Below are 15,363 nucleotides of genomic sequence, written 5' to 3' on the forward strand. Positions count from 1 at the left end.
TTAATACATCTTTCACAATATGATGTCTGTAGGTATTATTAAAAAAAATGCATAATAAAATGTGTAGACATAATATATGTAATCAAATGTGTGTTTGTTAATATACCTAGTTCCTGCATTTATTATGAACTATGGTAATTAATTGAACGATGAATATTGTATGAGGGTCAGTGCTCCTACTTCAGATCATCTTAGGATCAGATTGAATGTCAAGTGGTTATACAAGAACCTAAATGTAAGTCTATATACCTACTAACATTATAAAGAGGAAATATTTTAGTCTTACTTTTTGCAGAGTAATAAAATAAGCTTTTTCTTTTATTTCAGATCAACATGTACCTAGCTAGGATAAGCAGCCAATACGTAAACTATGACTGAGATAAATTAAACTAAAAAGTAAGCTGAAACATCAATTATAACTGGCTTTGTCGCATAGGTTATAATTTTTAGGGAGCAAATGGGAAATAGGTACGCAGATAGGAAATTACATTAAAAAAAGTGTATCAAACACAAAGTGAACGCGAGAAAACCCACACAATAAAAGCTAGTTTAAATATACCCTAGTCGAATTTCACTTGTTTAACCACAGAGTACAAATTATGGTATAGCTTTCCCCTAATGGGGTCGCGCCTAAATATTTTCGCGCTCTTTATATCGAGGCCGAAACTAAAAGTAGGTAACTGAAGGTTTGCTATCGTATTTCTGGTATTCAGCTTTTCCACAATTTTTATGGACATATTATGCGTAAGTGGCACGCTGATTATATTTATTTATGTAGGTTATACTGGGCAAACGCTTCAGAACTTTGGAATTGTGGAATCTTAGGCTTTTTCAGAAATAGTTATGACTTATGAACATAAGGTTTAGGTATGAGTATGTTTCATATTAACTATATAAAAATTGTATGTTGTTACCAAGTTGGATGAAATATTATTGTACTAGTATTTATATTGAGTTCTTTATTGAAAGGCCATTGTAATACTTTTCGATTCAATAACATATTTTATTGAAAAGGTTTACGTACCAAATAATATCTAAGAATATATAAATGTTCCCACACGAACATAACAGAACATAACAAAATGACGGACGTTGATGAAGTATCAGTTTTAAATTAAAATGTATAAACAAGTAACAGCGACTTAGCATAAAATTACCTCATGTTAAACACAATATTTTTTGTGAAATAAAGAAGTATTTCAATACACTACCACATTTTCTAAAATGACATATTTGAAAGAACACAAGATGGACAAAAAGTCCTTGAAATATAAAGAAATCGTAAAATGCTTTAAATGCTGTAAACATGAAACTTGCAAAGAACTCCATTGTTCTCCGAAGAAAGGGATCATTCCACGGAACTAAGAAAATAAAATAAATTCCTGACCTCCGCTCTTGAAATTTTATTTTTTACACTTTAAATGCGTGAGCCTGAGACAAACCAAATACATAAATGGAGAGGATGTTGTTTATGTGCTCTCGGTGAAAATGAATATGAAACTAGACTTCGCTAGCTCTGTTTTAGATCTATAATTTAGAGGATCTTTCCTTTTTGTTTTATAAAGTAGCAACTCCTTGCCGCGTCAGAGGAAAATTCTGGTTGAGTTTTTTGTTATTTACAATAAATATTAATGAAATAGTTTATGGACATTATAATGTACTATATTAATATGGATGTCACGAAATTCAACAAACGGGTGAATGTTCTAAGAAGCTATAAATTGGGTACATTTAATATATATTTAGTTTTAACTATAAGCTTAATTACACTTTGATGTTCTAAAACTATTATCTCATTAGGGTTGAACGTGACGGGAATAAATTGTCTCGCTTTAATTACGTGCCAGCTCCCACCGCAAGTGCGTATAAATCACAGTATGATCTTCATTTTATGTACAACTAGCTATATGAGCCGGCTTCGCCTGGGATAAAAAATACTTGAACCCTTGTTACTCGGTTAAGATATATAGATTGTAGGTACGTTAGTATTATTATATATTTTGTGATGTAGGCAGATTTCGTATAGTTTATAATATGTAGTATATTTTTTTTATTTCATTGAATGTTTGAAATTAAATCATAACAACGGAAAGGGCAATAAAAGCTGTCCCCTTTATAACATAAGTACATATTAAGAAATTCTAGTAAAGTACACCCCTGTCGATAATGTCAAGTAGGTACGGTACCTAAATTAATGGACTGTGACAGGACGATATCGTTTTAAATCGATGTTCCTAAATCAACAGTTATATTATGTTCTGACATACAAATAATGCGGACAATACAAAAATAATTATTAATATTATATTATTATAAGAAATAAAACAAGGAACAACGTGAACGAGATATACCTAAATCGTTTGCCGAATCTCACGATTAAAAACGTTTCATAATAACTAACAAGTGACAGCCCTAGTAGCGTGTGATAAAACGAACAATAGTGCATTCCATGTGAGGCTAAAGGCTGCATTGTGATAGCCAATTCGTGTGTGGGATGGATCTTGCTGGATTAGGATTGCGGTCAATACTTTTATTTGCAATGCTACCTAATATTTGACAAATAAGGGTAAATACTAAATAATTTGGAAAATCCAAAAGTGCACGCCTCATAATTTTTTTTTATAAATATTTATTAATTATTATTTTTGTTTATTTAATAACAATTAAACCACATCGAATCAGACCCTGAAAAATGAAAGGGTTCTATTCCTGAGCATACTCAAGCGTAAGAGAAAAAAAAAGACTCGATTAGTAAAGTATTTCGGTCGCTATCGTGTTAACAAGAAAAAGGATCCGCACATACAGACACACGGACGTCCAAGACAGAACTTTTTTAAACTGTTTTTTAACTAGTTTAAATAACAAAAATGACATCAAAAATATCATGAACGTTAAAAATAGTGTTTTTTCTTAATATGTGTGTGTATGTATTATCTTACAAGTGCAATGTATGATACATAAAGACATTTTAAGTTTGAAAAATCAGATGTTTTGCGCGAAGTGACAGTAGTACCCACCTCAACGCTTCGCTTATGAGGCGTGCAATATGGTAAATTAAGGGTAGTACAGTTTACTGTTTAAAGCTTAAAAGCTGTAGGCGAGCTGTGGTTTTACGATTTGTTTAGTATTTTATGTTGGCAATTTACGTAATAATAAGATGCAATCGGAAACCTACAAGTTTATTGCACGTTTTAAATGTTTATGTACCTACTGATACAGGACAGTTCTTTGGCATATTATGTAGTGTGTATAAGTTACATATTATGTAAAATTAAATTGTAATATTGACCTGATTTTAAAAGAGCAACTATAGAGTTTCTTGGCGGTTCTTCTCCATAGATACTGCTTTCCGAATCGGTGGTAAATGTTAAAAATATGTAATGACGATTCGAAAGTGCTTCTAAAAGACGTCTTATTGAATAAATAAATGTTTGAGTTTGAGTTTGACATGATTTTAGATATTCCCATACTTTTATTGTACTTTTCTGAGTTAGAAATTTCTGACTTTACAAAACCGGATACGAACGTGTAGCTAATAATAATACATATACCTACTAGTAAATTCACTTGTATAATATCTGATATCGTTATCTACCCCCATATTCGATAAGCGATAAATAGATAGGGTAACGGTGAATGTATTAAATCAAATCCTATTTTATCACTAGTTGCATAAATCCTATTATATATTAATAATAATTTTATCCCTTCATTATTATTTATTTCAACTCGACTTCTGTAGATACTGCCATAGGTACAAAGAAAATGGTAGTTCCTATTCTTATCTTAAACTATATGAAATAATTATTTTATAATCAAAGTATCGGATAGCAGTATACAATAGATAAAAACTAAATGACAAAAAAGACTTTTTATCTAGGTACCTAATACAAATATGCAAGATTATTATATAGGTAGCCAATTTGGCTTATCAATTATCAATTGAACTATTCGCACTAGAAGTACCTACCTACCGACCTATAATAACAGTAAGTACAAAAACTCCACAATTATTCGTGATTATAAATTATTCAAAAACTCCGAGCAAAACCGGGTAATCCAGCTAGTACAGCGGTAAGTGTAATTCATAGCCCTTCGCTGACGTGGTCGAGAACAACATAAAAACTGAAGATAAGCTTGCTTCACTTTTATCGACTTGCCTGTTTACATTGCCACACCCGGTACGATAAATCGACATTGATAAAAGTGAAGGTACATATATAACAATTTATACCTAGTATGCTAATTTTTTTCGGATCGATTAGTGATTGTAAATATATTGCACCATGATTTAAAATTTTATCTTAGTCATCGACTATGAGAAAACTATAAAGATGTGATTCAGAAATCAATTCACTACTCTATCTATAAAACGATGACTCACGCGAAGGAACGTTCTTTTTATGGCATTTTGAGGAAATACATAGAGGCTCTTTTCTTGCGGACTGCTATAGGTAGATGAAGCACCTCAGATCAGTCAAAGAACAAAATGACATGTGAAACGTATGTTGGTACATCGCTACCCGTCCAGAAAGTTCGAATGATAAATATTTTTATAGGATCTATCCCGTGGTAACATGGACACAAACAATCATACACTAAGCTTGCCGCACTAAAGTTGTTTACTAGCCGTAAACACAATCAATAACCGTAAATTATGTGACGGTGAGACCTCACTGTCACGGTAGCCAAGGCCTAATTCTATGCCTAGAAGACTGTGTATAGCTATGTATTACCTATGTAAAGAACTTCTATAAAACATGACATTAAGGAGCTTTAACTACCTTTGGCCAAACAGATTTCACAATGTTTATTTTGTAGGTATTGTTGCAATTAAATCAAACTTTCTTTCAATTTTCAATACAATTTTATGGTATGTGCGTTCGTGTGAACGTAAAAAATTGTGAGATATTTTAACTAAATATTACCTATAATGAAAATTTTGTTTTAAAGAAAAATTAAATTACCTTTTTCTTACTTTGTGATTAAAATCAAACTATGTTTTATTTGAGTTGACAATTAAAAATTTTAAAATATTTAAGTAAAAATTAAACTATAGGCACGAATATATAATGTAACGTCTGCATTGTTTTAATACATTTGACGGCTGAAAACATTTTCTCCAATTAGAGTTAATTTAGTATCGAATGTTTTTGACCCTAAGTTTAAAGTTACCGCCTTAGGCACCAATTAAGATAAAGTCGATTTATTTAAAACGTGCATTAAATACCTAAGTGTCTGACGCAAATTAACGGCCATTAATTATTAGTTTTCAGGGATCATTGGCTGTTTGTTTTACATTGAAAGTTAGTTTTAAACTTACGTACCTACTAGACGTTGTAGTAGTAAATTATGACCTTACTTTGAAATTTTGATATTCCTACATCTTCAGTTTATAATTGGAACTTAACAGAGATAATTTGCACATATTTTACCTACATACATACATAAATATTTAGCCATACAAAAGTATAAAACAGGCAGTTACAGGTGTAAAAGTTAGTATGTACCATCATAATAGGTAGGTACTTGTACAATAACATCACAAATGGTAGTAAATAATATATGTTCACACAATAATTTTCAATTGAAAAGAGTTTTTCATTGGAAATAGGGTAAGTATTTAATAGTTATATGACTTCAAAACCTTCAACGTATTACCTCGACTATTTTTATTTAGCGTGGTTGCAAATATAGATCTTGTTTAATCATTTTATTATACAAGATAATTATGTTGGTTCACTTACATTTTTAGGATACAACTTACAACAAAAATACTGATAAATAATGTAGTTAACAGATATAGATTAAAAAACCTTTAATCTAACTATTATTTTTAAAACAATTATTATTTTCTAACGATATGCAGAACTCAAAAGAGAGATACAATTAACTTAGAATAGAATAGAATAGAATAAGAATTTATTCGCAGTAAAAATCAAACACATAAACAAAAAAAATACACATGAAAAATAACAGTTTACTACGAAAAGGCTACTAACTTACCTCAAGTACCTACTACCTACCTACACAATAAAATCATCCTACAGTAGCAAACAATTTAAACCACTTATCTATTAATTAAATGCTCATAAGCAACGTTCCTATTGCAATATTTACAAAATCAAAAATATCCTTACGAATAATCGAGACAATCGATAACAAGCCTTTGTTAGCTGACTACTTCAATTCCTTTGTGAAGGACAATCGACAGAATGATGTGCAGTAGAAAATTTTCAAGGAGCCTTCAACTTGTGTGGATAAAGCTATTTTATAATGCAACTATAATAATTGAGTTCTGTATAGTGAATAAGTATGTTGTCACGGGTCCGTTGGGTCTTGTTAAATGTATTAATTAAAGCATGCAACAAGCTATCTTTTATCTACGAAAAAATAAAGAAGAATATACATACTATGATATTATTACTGAAGCGTAAATTATTGTAGTACCAACCATTGAATACAGTAAAATGAAATGTTTAAGGCAATTTTATTACAGCATGATGTCACATGTACCTAGTTATGTATCGTGAAACGCAAGCGAGTCCGGCTGCTAGCGGCTAGTTTTAACGAGGGCACCACGCCACTTCCTCATAACCGGTTTTGGAAATAACTCGCTCAGTTATGAGTGATATTCTCACGATTTACCGGTACTTTCAGAAACTACTAGTTAGTTTATAAAAACTTAAATGCGAATCGTTAAAAGTAAAACAAAATTACAAACACAAATACCATATAGCTGTCGTATAATGTCGTATAATGTTCGTTTCCCATTTTCAATTTATTATGGCCATTAAATAATCGATACAAATTAAAAGTGACAACCCTATTCCATCCGTATGAAATAAACATACCCATATCAATATTATTTACCTAATGGTGTCAGAGTGCTTTACTCGGTACCTACTGTTATTTAGATACCGTTATGTGACTCATTGTCATTGATATTTTTCTGTCCGTATGAGAAACGGTTGTTTCTTGTTTCAAATTATTCAGACCATGTCTATCTCATTATTGTCACGGGTTTTATGAGTTCACAGTGTTTTACCTAGTTAGCTTTTTCAGGGCGTGAGCGTTGCAAATGCGTCGTTTTTGGTTTGATTTCCGTGTAATACAAACAAAAGATTAATAATAATAGTTTTGGATATTTTAGCTGAATCCTCCCTACATAAAAATATAGGTCACACTGCAAAAATGATTGTCTAAATTTAATACATTATTTGGTGAAGTGGCAACCCTAATACCTACAATCCCGTACAGAACAAGTATATCCTCTTAGTCTTTATAAAAACTTATTGTTATAGCTTTGTGTTCCGAAACTTGTACTTATTGTGTATCGATAAAGGAGTTCTCGAGGTACGCTGAGAAATTGTAAAAACAATAGTGTCCATTAAGCTTTCACTGTATTCAAAGGATTATTGTTTTACAAAGTACTTTAGTAATAAAACCACTTTAAACTATAGTTTGGGTTACTCCCAATAGTAGATGACGTCCACTTTGAGTGAAAGGAGAAATAAGAAGAGGTATTTATTGTTTAACCTATTTTTCTTTATTGTGTTGAAAATAAGTGTAATACCTACTAATAGAGTTCTTTTATTAGATTTCATGAACAAAATTAATAAAATGTGATGTAGGTAAATCTTTTAATGGAATTGCATTTTTGAAAACCAATAAAGATACTATCACTAATTCCACTTAACCCTACATTCATAACCATTCGTCCCACAGACCGGGCGAAACGTAAATTTGTTTTTAGTGCCTCGAGTGAAAGAGATAGATTGATGACCTCTCAAGTACCTTCCTAGATAGAATGACCGTTAGTAACGCGGGTGCGCTTGCCTCGCAGTGACATCTTGTGCACAAGTTATAGACCCTTGAACGTCTGAGAAACGAATGTTTATGAATAGTGTTACATTTGACGAGACTGCAAGTTATTTTGAAAACATTGGTTTTATGAGTTCTGCGATTTTATAGAGTAAAGTAAGTATATTATATTATTCTGTATGAGTTATTATTTATATTTACATTTTATTTTATCGTCCATAGTGTGTCATTGTGTGTATTTTACATAAAATCTTTTTATTTTATTTTAGGATGAATGATCAGCAAATTGAGGACTATTTGAATCGTTTATCTGATTCTGGTGATGATCATTCTACCAGTCAGAAAAACTATAAAAAGAGTGATGTCGAAGATCATGTGGAATTGGATAAAATGGTCCCGACAGATTCCGACAGTGAAAACGACGTCCAACCAATCACATCACGACAGCAGGTACGCCGAAGCGGCGTCATTTTGTCTTCTGATTCTGAAACTGAAGAAATACCAGGTACTTCTGGCGTTTCTTCACATTCGCGACGTATAATTATTCCATCAGCTCGTAACACATTTGGTCGAAACCAAATGTGTGGAAGTATGTCTTGTAGTAGAAAAACGCAATGATGGCCTTTATGCTACTTCTATGGCATACTCAACATGTCAATAATAAACTCATACGTAATATACGTGCATAATAATGTGAAACTTGGGCGAAAACCAATAAGCAGACGATGTTTTGTGAAGAATGTTCCAGAGAAGTTGACCGAACCATGGTTACGTAAAAGACACGAAATGCCAACTTTGAAGAGATGCCTAAAAAGAAAAATCGCCGAAATTTTAGGTGAAACGCCTACCATTGACCCCTCGTTTTCACCAAGAAACAAGTTAAATACTAGTTTGATACAAAACTTGTAGAATACTTTTCAAAACATAATTATTTATTTTACACATGTATTGAGACTGTCTCAAACATTCTTTCGTTCACACTTTGTAGCCAACAAGTATTTATACAAGTATAAAACACATTTGCGTTTACACTGAAGTCTGTGACATGGTAGAACTTGTCTGATCCATTGATAGCGTTCTCACCTACAAAACACAGTCGTGGTTTAGATAAGTATTGTTTATTTTATTGCAATTTCTGTATAATACTAGTAACAAACAAGTTTTAAACTTTATCCATGTTTGTTGGATAAAGTTTTCAACATACATACTTAACACAAGTTTTTTTTTTTAGAAATTATACAAGTAGGTACGACTGAATTTGTCTCGAATTCTACAAGTATTGCTACAACAAAAACAAGAGATCATAAACATGTAGGCAACTAGATCAGGCAACTAGAAGTTTTCAACCAACAAGTTTCATATAAGTTATCCTACATGTATCAAATTTTGTATACAACATGTTTTACACATGTCTATGAGAAACGAAAACATTGCATCAAATTTGTAAAATACATGTATTATACTTTGGTGAAAACGAGGGGTAACACACCTGGTCCAAGTGGTACTCAAAAAAAGGTTTGTGGCTATTGTGATTATAAAAAACGGGGTATGATAAGGTTTCAATGCAAGCAATGCAAAAAGTATATGTGTATGGATCATCGTGGCCTCATGTGTGTGGAATGTGCCGATGAAATTTAATTTTGACTCAATTTTTTTTTGTTACCTTCCTAGTTAAACACATTAAAGACAGTCATACTTAATTTATTTATTTTATTTACAAGTACCTCAAAACCAGCCACTTAAATTTAATCGTCCGTGGGATGAATGTTTATGAATAATGCTACTCTTACATAAGGTTATGAATCTAGGGTTAAGTATTCGTAATAAATAAAATATAATTACCTCCGGTTTCTACATCTACGGCTATTTTGAATCTTACACTAGCCTTATCCCACCTTTACTTAAATGTTTGGTCTAATTCACAAAAAAATTTGGTCTAATCCTGTCACAATACATTAGCGCGGTACAAGATTCAAATGTTATTTATGCAATTCAAATTATTCATAACAGCATTTTAAGCTGATATTGCCTCTAATGGGATCACAAATTTCCGGAGCTTTTAACATTTACTCTTGGGAACCACTAGATACATATACATATAATCTAATATACTTACATATATATATATATATATATATATATATATATATATATATATATATATATATATATATATATATATATATATATATATATATATATATATATTAATATTTGAAGATAAACTCCTCCGAAACGGCTTGACCAACTCCCATAATTCTGTGTGCAACATCTTTTTTCATACCTCTAAAATCTAAATGACTTGATAAAGGCAGAACGTGCCGGGACAGCTCGTATGCCCATAATACAAAGTCGCTTCACGCTGTTCGGCTATGTACGCTAAAATGTTTAAAACTATGGATTTTGAAAAAAGCTAATTTAATGAAGCACACGCGTCAGAAATAAAACTTCTTGGGCAAGATTCAAGCGCGAAGCCGCGGGCGGAAGGCTAGTAACAAACATACATTGAAAGTTGAAACCGTATTCACCTCTATCTAAGATTCGTGATGTGACATTTGCGTGACAACTTTCTTGTTATTAGAGAAATTGTCTACTAAATTATAATCATTATGCTACGTAAGCTACTCAAATATTTACCTACGGACACGGTTCATAGCGTGGCTTTTGGAAACACTTGTGTGTAATAGTGATGTACAATAATATTTATGATAGTTACTTCCATCTGGTTAAAATAATAGTTATTATTATATTACCTTATCAAATAATGTTTTTCATCTTTAGGTAGGTACCTACAGACCTACTGTAAAAAATGAGCTACCAGCGTATAATTTTTTACACCAACGTAATTCTACATTATCTCATATTTTATAGATATCATATCAAAATAATATCAAAAACCTTCTTAGACAGAGCTTCAAGCGAAACTTTTAAAACTACATATTTTCAATAATTATTATACGCAGGAACTGAGATGGAACGAAATGGGTCGGCGGGCAAACCTCACCAATTTTACGGATCAGGTTTTTTGTACCGATCGACAGATGTTCCGACCTCTTTTGTAATTGGTCGGACTATAACAACCCCCGGCAAAAATTACTTTTTAGTCAGACTAACATCTCACGCACAAAAGATTTCAATCTGTTTAAAGTGTCGGTTTTTACTTGAACTTTTTTCGATATTAGGTCATTGAAATTTGCAAAATCGGAGGGGAAAAGGGTAGGTATTATTTTTCCAACCTTCAAAATACAGAAACATAATATAAATATGTTAACTTTGTCATAAAAACAATTTTAAAACAATAAAGAAAATAATAGAATGAATAAATCGCGTTTAAAATCCGTTAAAAAGTCTTTAATTTCTAAACAATAAAGAACCTAACTATTCCATAACACCTTAACAGTTCACGAAACTTTACCTAAAAAAATACACCTACTATTAAAACATTATCTTATAAACTGATCTCTTAAGTTTTTCCTACATAAAGCACATGTTACAATAAACCGTTGAAGCGAAAACACTTGGGAGAACTAACGTACAACTTGTATACTTCAATAAGAACAATGAAAGTATAACTTCAAGCGCCAACTTATAATAAAGCATTTAATGTAGACATCAAACGCAGTGTACCTAGAATGTTCTAGAAATTTCTAGAATACTAACTAAACTGTAGATAGGAAACGTTTAGATAGACTTCGAAGAATAGACCTTGATTAATCCAACTTTCCGATATTTTCGGAACCCCGTTCAAAGTAGGCGTCGCGTCGTTAGCATTTTTCATAGTATCCAATTAGTACAGTTCCTTTGTTACATTAACAGCCAAATCCTTAATAGAGCAAAAGGGAAGAATGTTAAAGGTTAAAAATACCTTTGGTTTAAAGACCTTCAAACTTGTTAAGATACCAAATAACTTTGAAGAGGTTTCGAGAGAATTTCTACACACTCGAGTGGTTAGTTTGGTTGGAGTATTTGAATAATAATGGATTACTTCAAAATGTAGAATATTTTTCGTCAGAGTGAACATTATTTAATTTTAATGCACCTGTTACTATTTTATAACGTTACGATCCGCAGATACGATACGCTCGTTATCAATTTACGTAAATAAATGAATTGAAGTGATATCCACGTAACGAAAGACTTTAATTCTTAATCAAAATGACCTACAGCACGGATTCATACACAAACAATAGCTTAAACGCTTCATCAGCCCATTTAAATACGCGCGTAAATGGTCAGACATCTTTAGTATTCAGCCCAAAGCGGTTCGCTCACTAATATATGTCGTCGCTGGACATAATCTGCAGTTTCTATGCAGTCACCCGCTCGTCCCTAATTCCGCTCAAATAAGGAGTGAAAATTGCGAAACTTTACTCTTCAATTTAAATAATAGCTTCCAGGAACTTTTGACTTATCCGCTCAGAATGCAAAACTTTTAGTGACTTTAGTTTCTGCTACCAATAGTATGGATTGGGATTTCTTGAATACCGTCAGAATTGTACCGGTATTGTAATGTTGTTTGTGTTTGAGCAAATAAGGTGTACGTAACTACATATATTTACGTTTTAACTAACTATGGTAAAAATTGTAAAATCAATAATGCTGTCTAAAACATTCCAGATAAATAATTCTATGCACACAGCACACTTCACATTTTTTTAACCAAAAATTCAATCAGTAAGAACCTACTTTAAACACCAATTTAAATAAACATCACACAACTCAATTTTTACTACACGAATGCTAAACTATTATAGAATTATTTATTCCCACGGCAGCCGTTTAGAAAAATAATAAACGACACACGAATAGCGAAACGTGAAGAGTGTTCCTGAATTGTTGTCAGACGCAGCCTCACAGCGGGGTTCTAACCTTGCGGGACCTGCTATGCTAACATTTTCATACTATATTTGCATCTTCATGTGATAAAATGTTCTATAAATCTGGTTAATATTATTAATGGGAAAAATGTTGTATAAGGTAGGTATATTATATTTAAGGCTTTGACGTCTTAGCACAAATATTCTTCATAAATAGTCTATACAAATATTATAAAGAGGAAAGGTTTGATTTTTTGTTTGTTTGTTTGTTTGTATGAATTGAATAGGCTCCGAAACTACTTGGCAGATTTGAAAAATTCTTTCACTGTTGGAAAGCTACATCATTTCTGAGTGACATAGGCTAGGTTTTATCCCGGAAATCCCACGGGAACGGGAACTATGCGGGTTTTTTTTTGAAAACGCGGGCGAAGCCGCAGGCGGAAAGCTAGTGAGTTAATAAAGCTGCAATTATTACAATAATTTGATGCTCTTTTAGGAAGGTACAATCGAAGAAATGTGAGCCATTTCGTATATAAGATTTATTGTACTACTTCTATTTATATTTTTCATCAATAACTAGATACTACCTATTTGAACTTATTATTAAAAGCTTTCCCCAGAGTATTACCAATTGCACAGATATTTTATGGTGCATAAATATAAACAGGTGGCCTTCATTCATCATTTCATTGTCTGCTGGAACGGAAATATGACACTAAAAGGGGCATCGCAGGACTGACAACTTACTGAATCTCTCCGGCTTAAATAAACCAAAAGGACCAACACTTATCTAATATTATAAAGAGAAAATATGATAAAGAGTGGAGCTGATAGACCCAAAAACGTCTGAACATGTTCGTATATTGTGTCAGCCGTGGGACGTCCACTGCTGGACAAAGGCCTCCCTCAGGGTTTTCCACCACGCCCGGTCACCGGCGGCCTGCATCCAGCGGCTCCCTGCCACTCGGACCAGGTCGTCTGTCCATCTTGTGGGTGGTCGTCCCTCGTTCGTATATTATTCAATAGAAAGTACCTACATAATTCTAGCTCACAGCCTATATTATTATTACCTACTTAGTTTTTATTCCGACTGAACCCGGTCAGAGTCAGAGCGAGCAGCTATAGTATAAGTATCCAATAAAAATAAGCTTTAGCTGAAGTAGAAAGTGAAGATCATTAATTTGTATTAAAAACATAAAACAATGAGCCGGCGTCTAATGGAAAATTAGAATAATTACTTCGCACACACTCCTGTGTGCGTCTTGAGTGTGTGCGTCAGGTGCGTATAAATTAAGCGCGGCAGCCGCGCGAGCCAATGTTCGACCAGAGTTGACGTTCATTTGCTGCGCGAGCCAATATGTAGATATATTTTAAGTTGAACGTAGTTGCCGCGCGCGGCAGGCGATCCATCACGAACATCTCTTCTGTAGGACGCCAAAAGTGTAGTCATTTTCTTTTTCAAGTCAGGAATAGGTATATCCATTTTCTTACTGATTTCTACCCACGCATCATACCTCAGCGATTTATTGTGGTATTGGGAGGATTGGCTGTTTCACAAAAATTCATTAGCGCCATACAATTGTATTAGTAAACGGCACTTTTCGTTGTCCATTTTTACGTATACGCCGCGCGAGCCGAATCACCAAAACTACAAAGCGTCCACACGGCGCGCGAGCGAACGCCTGAAGCTCCTTTGATGCGGTCTCAAAAACCGACAGTGAGCGGATCGCCCCGCGGCACGTTCGAGCGCGGCAATGTTCGCGTCGCCGCGCGCGGCGATCCCGTCTACATAGTGCGCGGCCGCCGCGCGCGCCTATGTTCGATGGTTTGCCGCGCTTAGTTTATACGCGGCTTTACGTTCTAATTGTGATTAGTAAGCGTATTTACTATTTAGCTTATATTGCTGGATAATGTAAATGTTATAATAGTGAATAAGTGAGGACTTCAAAGTATAAAGAAAAGAGATTTGATAAATTAAAATATTATTATGAGACTTTGAACCATTTTGAAAATTATTCCCGTTTTTTAGGGTTCCGTAGCCAAAATGGCAAAAACGGAACCCTTATAGTTTCGTCATGTCCGTCTGTCCGTCTGTCCGTCTGTCCGTCTGTCACAGCCGATTTACTCGGAAACTATAAGTACTACAGTGATGAAATTTGATGGGAATATGTGTTGTATGAACCGCTACAAAAATATGACACTAAATAGTAAAAAAAAGAATTGGGGGTGGGGCCCCCCATACATGTAACTGAGGGATGAAATTTTTTTTTTCGATGTACATACCCGTGTGGGGTATCAATGGAAAGGTCTTTTAAAATGATATAAAGTTTTCTAAAAAACATTTTTCTTAAAGTGAACGGTTTTTGAGATATCAGCTCTCAAAGTCGTAAAAAGTATGTCCCCCCCCCTCTATTTTTATAACTACGGGGTATAAAATTCTAAAAAAAATAGAGGTGATGCATGCTAATTAACTCTTTCAACGATTTTTGGTTTGATCAAAGTATCTCTTATAGTTTTTGAGATAGGTTGATTTAACTGTAATTTATTATATTTGCTGCTACGGAACCCTTTGTGCGCGAGCCCGACTCGCACTTGGCCGGTTTTATTATGTTTTACTGTTATCTTTTTAGATATTGAAATCTCATCAAATAACATTAAGTGTAATCATTAATCACAAGTCCATGATCCATAGCACACGTTAAGGAGTAAGGACACAATATGT

The 15,363-nt window shown here is 33.2% G+C and overlaps 2 protein-coding genes across 2 annotated transcripts in view; one reads left to right on the forward strand and one right to left on the reverse strand.

Moving 5' to 3' along the window:
- shg (DE-cadherin) overlaps nucleotides 1-15,363 on the reverse strand; it is a 171,342-nt gene that overhangs the window by 136,644 nt on the left and 19,335 nt on the right. The gene's annotated exons all lie outside the window — the stretch shown is intronic.
- LOC149899575 (uncharacterized) lies at nucleotides 7,766-8,442 on the forward strand. The gene is made up of 2 exons (XM_090113882.1): nucleotides 7,766-7,980; nucleotides 8,094-8,442. Exon 2 carries the CDS (start codon nucleotides 8,095-8,097, stop codon nucleotides 8,440-8,442), a length of 348 nt encoding a protein of 115 aa, XP_089970008.1. The 5' UTR covers nucleotides 7,766-7,980; nucleotide 8,094.

Source organism: Colias eurytheme, chromosome 20 (assembly GCF_061535395.1).
Source record: "Colias eurytheme isolate Ceu_HAF_F1 chromosome 20, ilColEury1 Martin Lab GWU primary, whole genome shotgun sequence".
In the NCBI taxonomy this organism is placed as follows: Eukaryota; Metazoa; Arthropoda; class Insecta; order Lepidoptera; family Pieridae; genus Colias; species Colias eurytheme.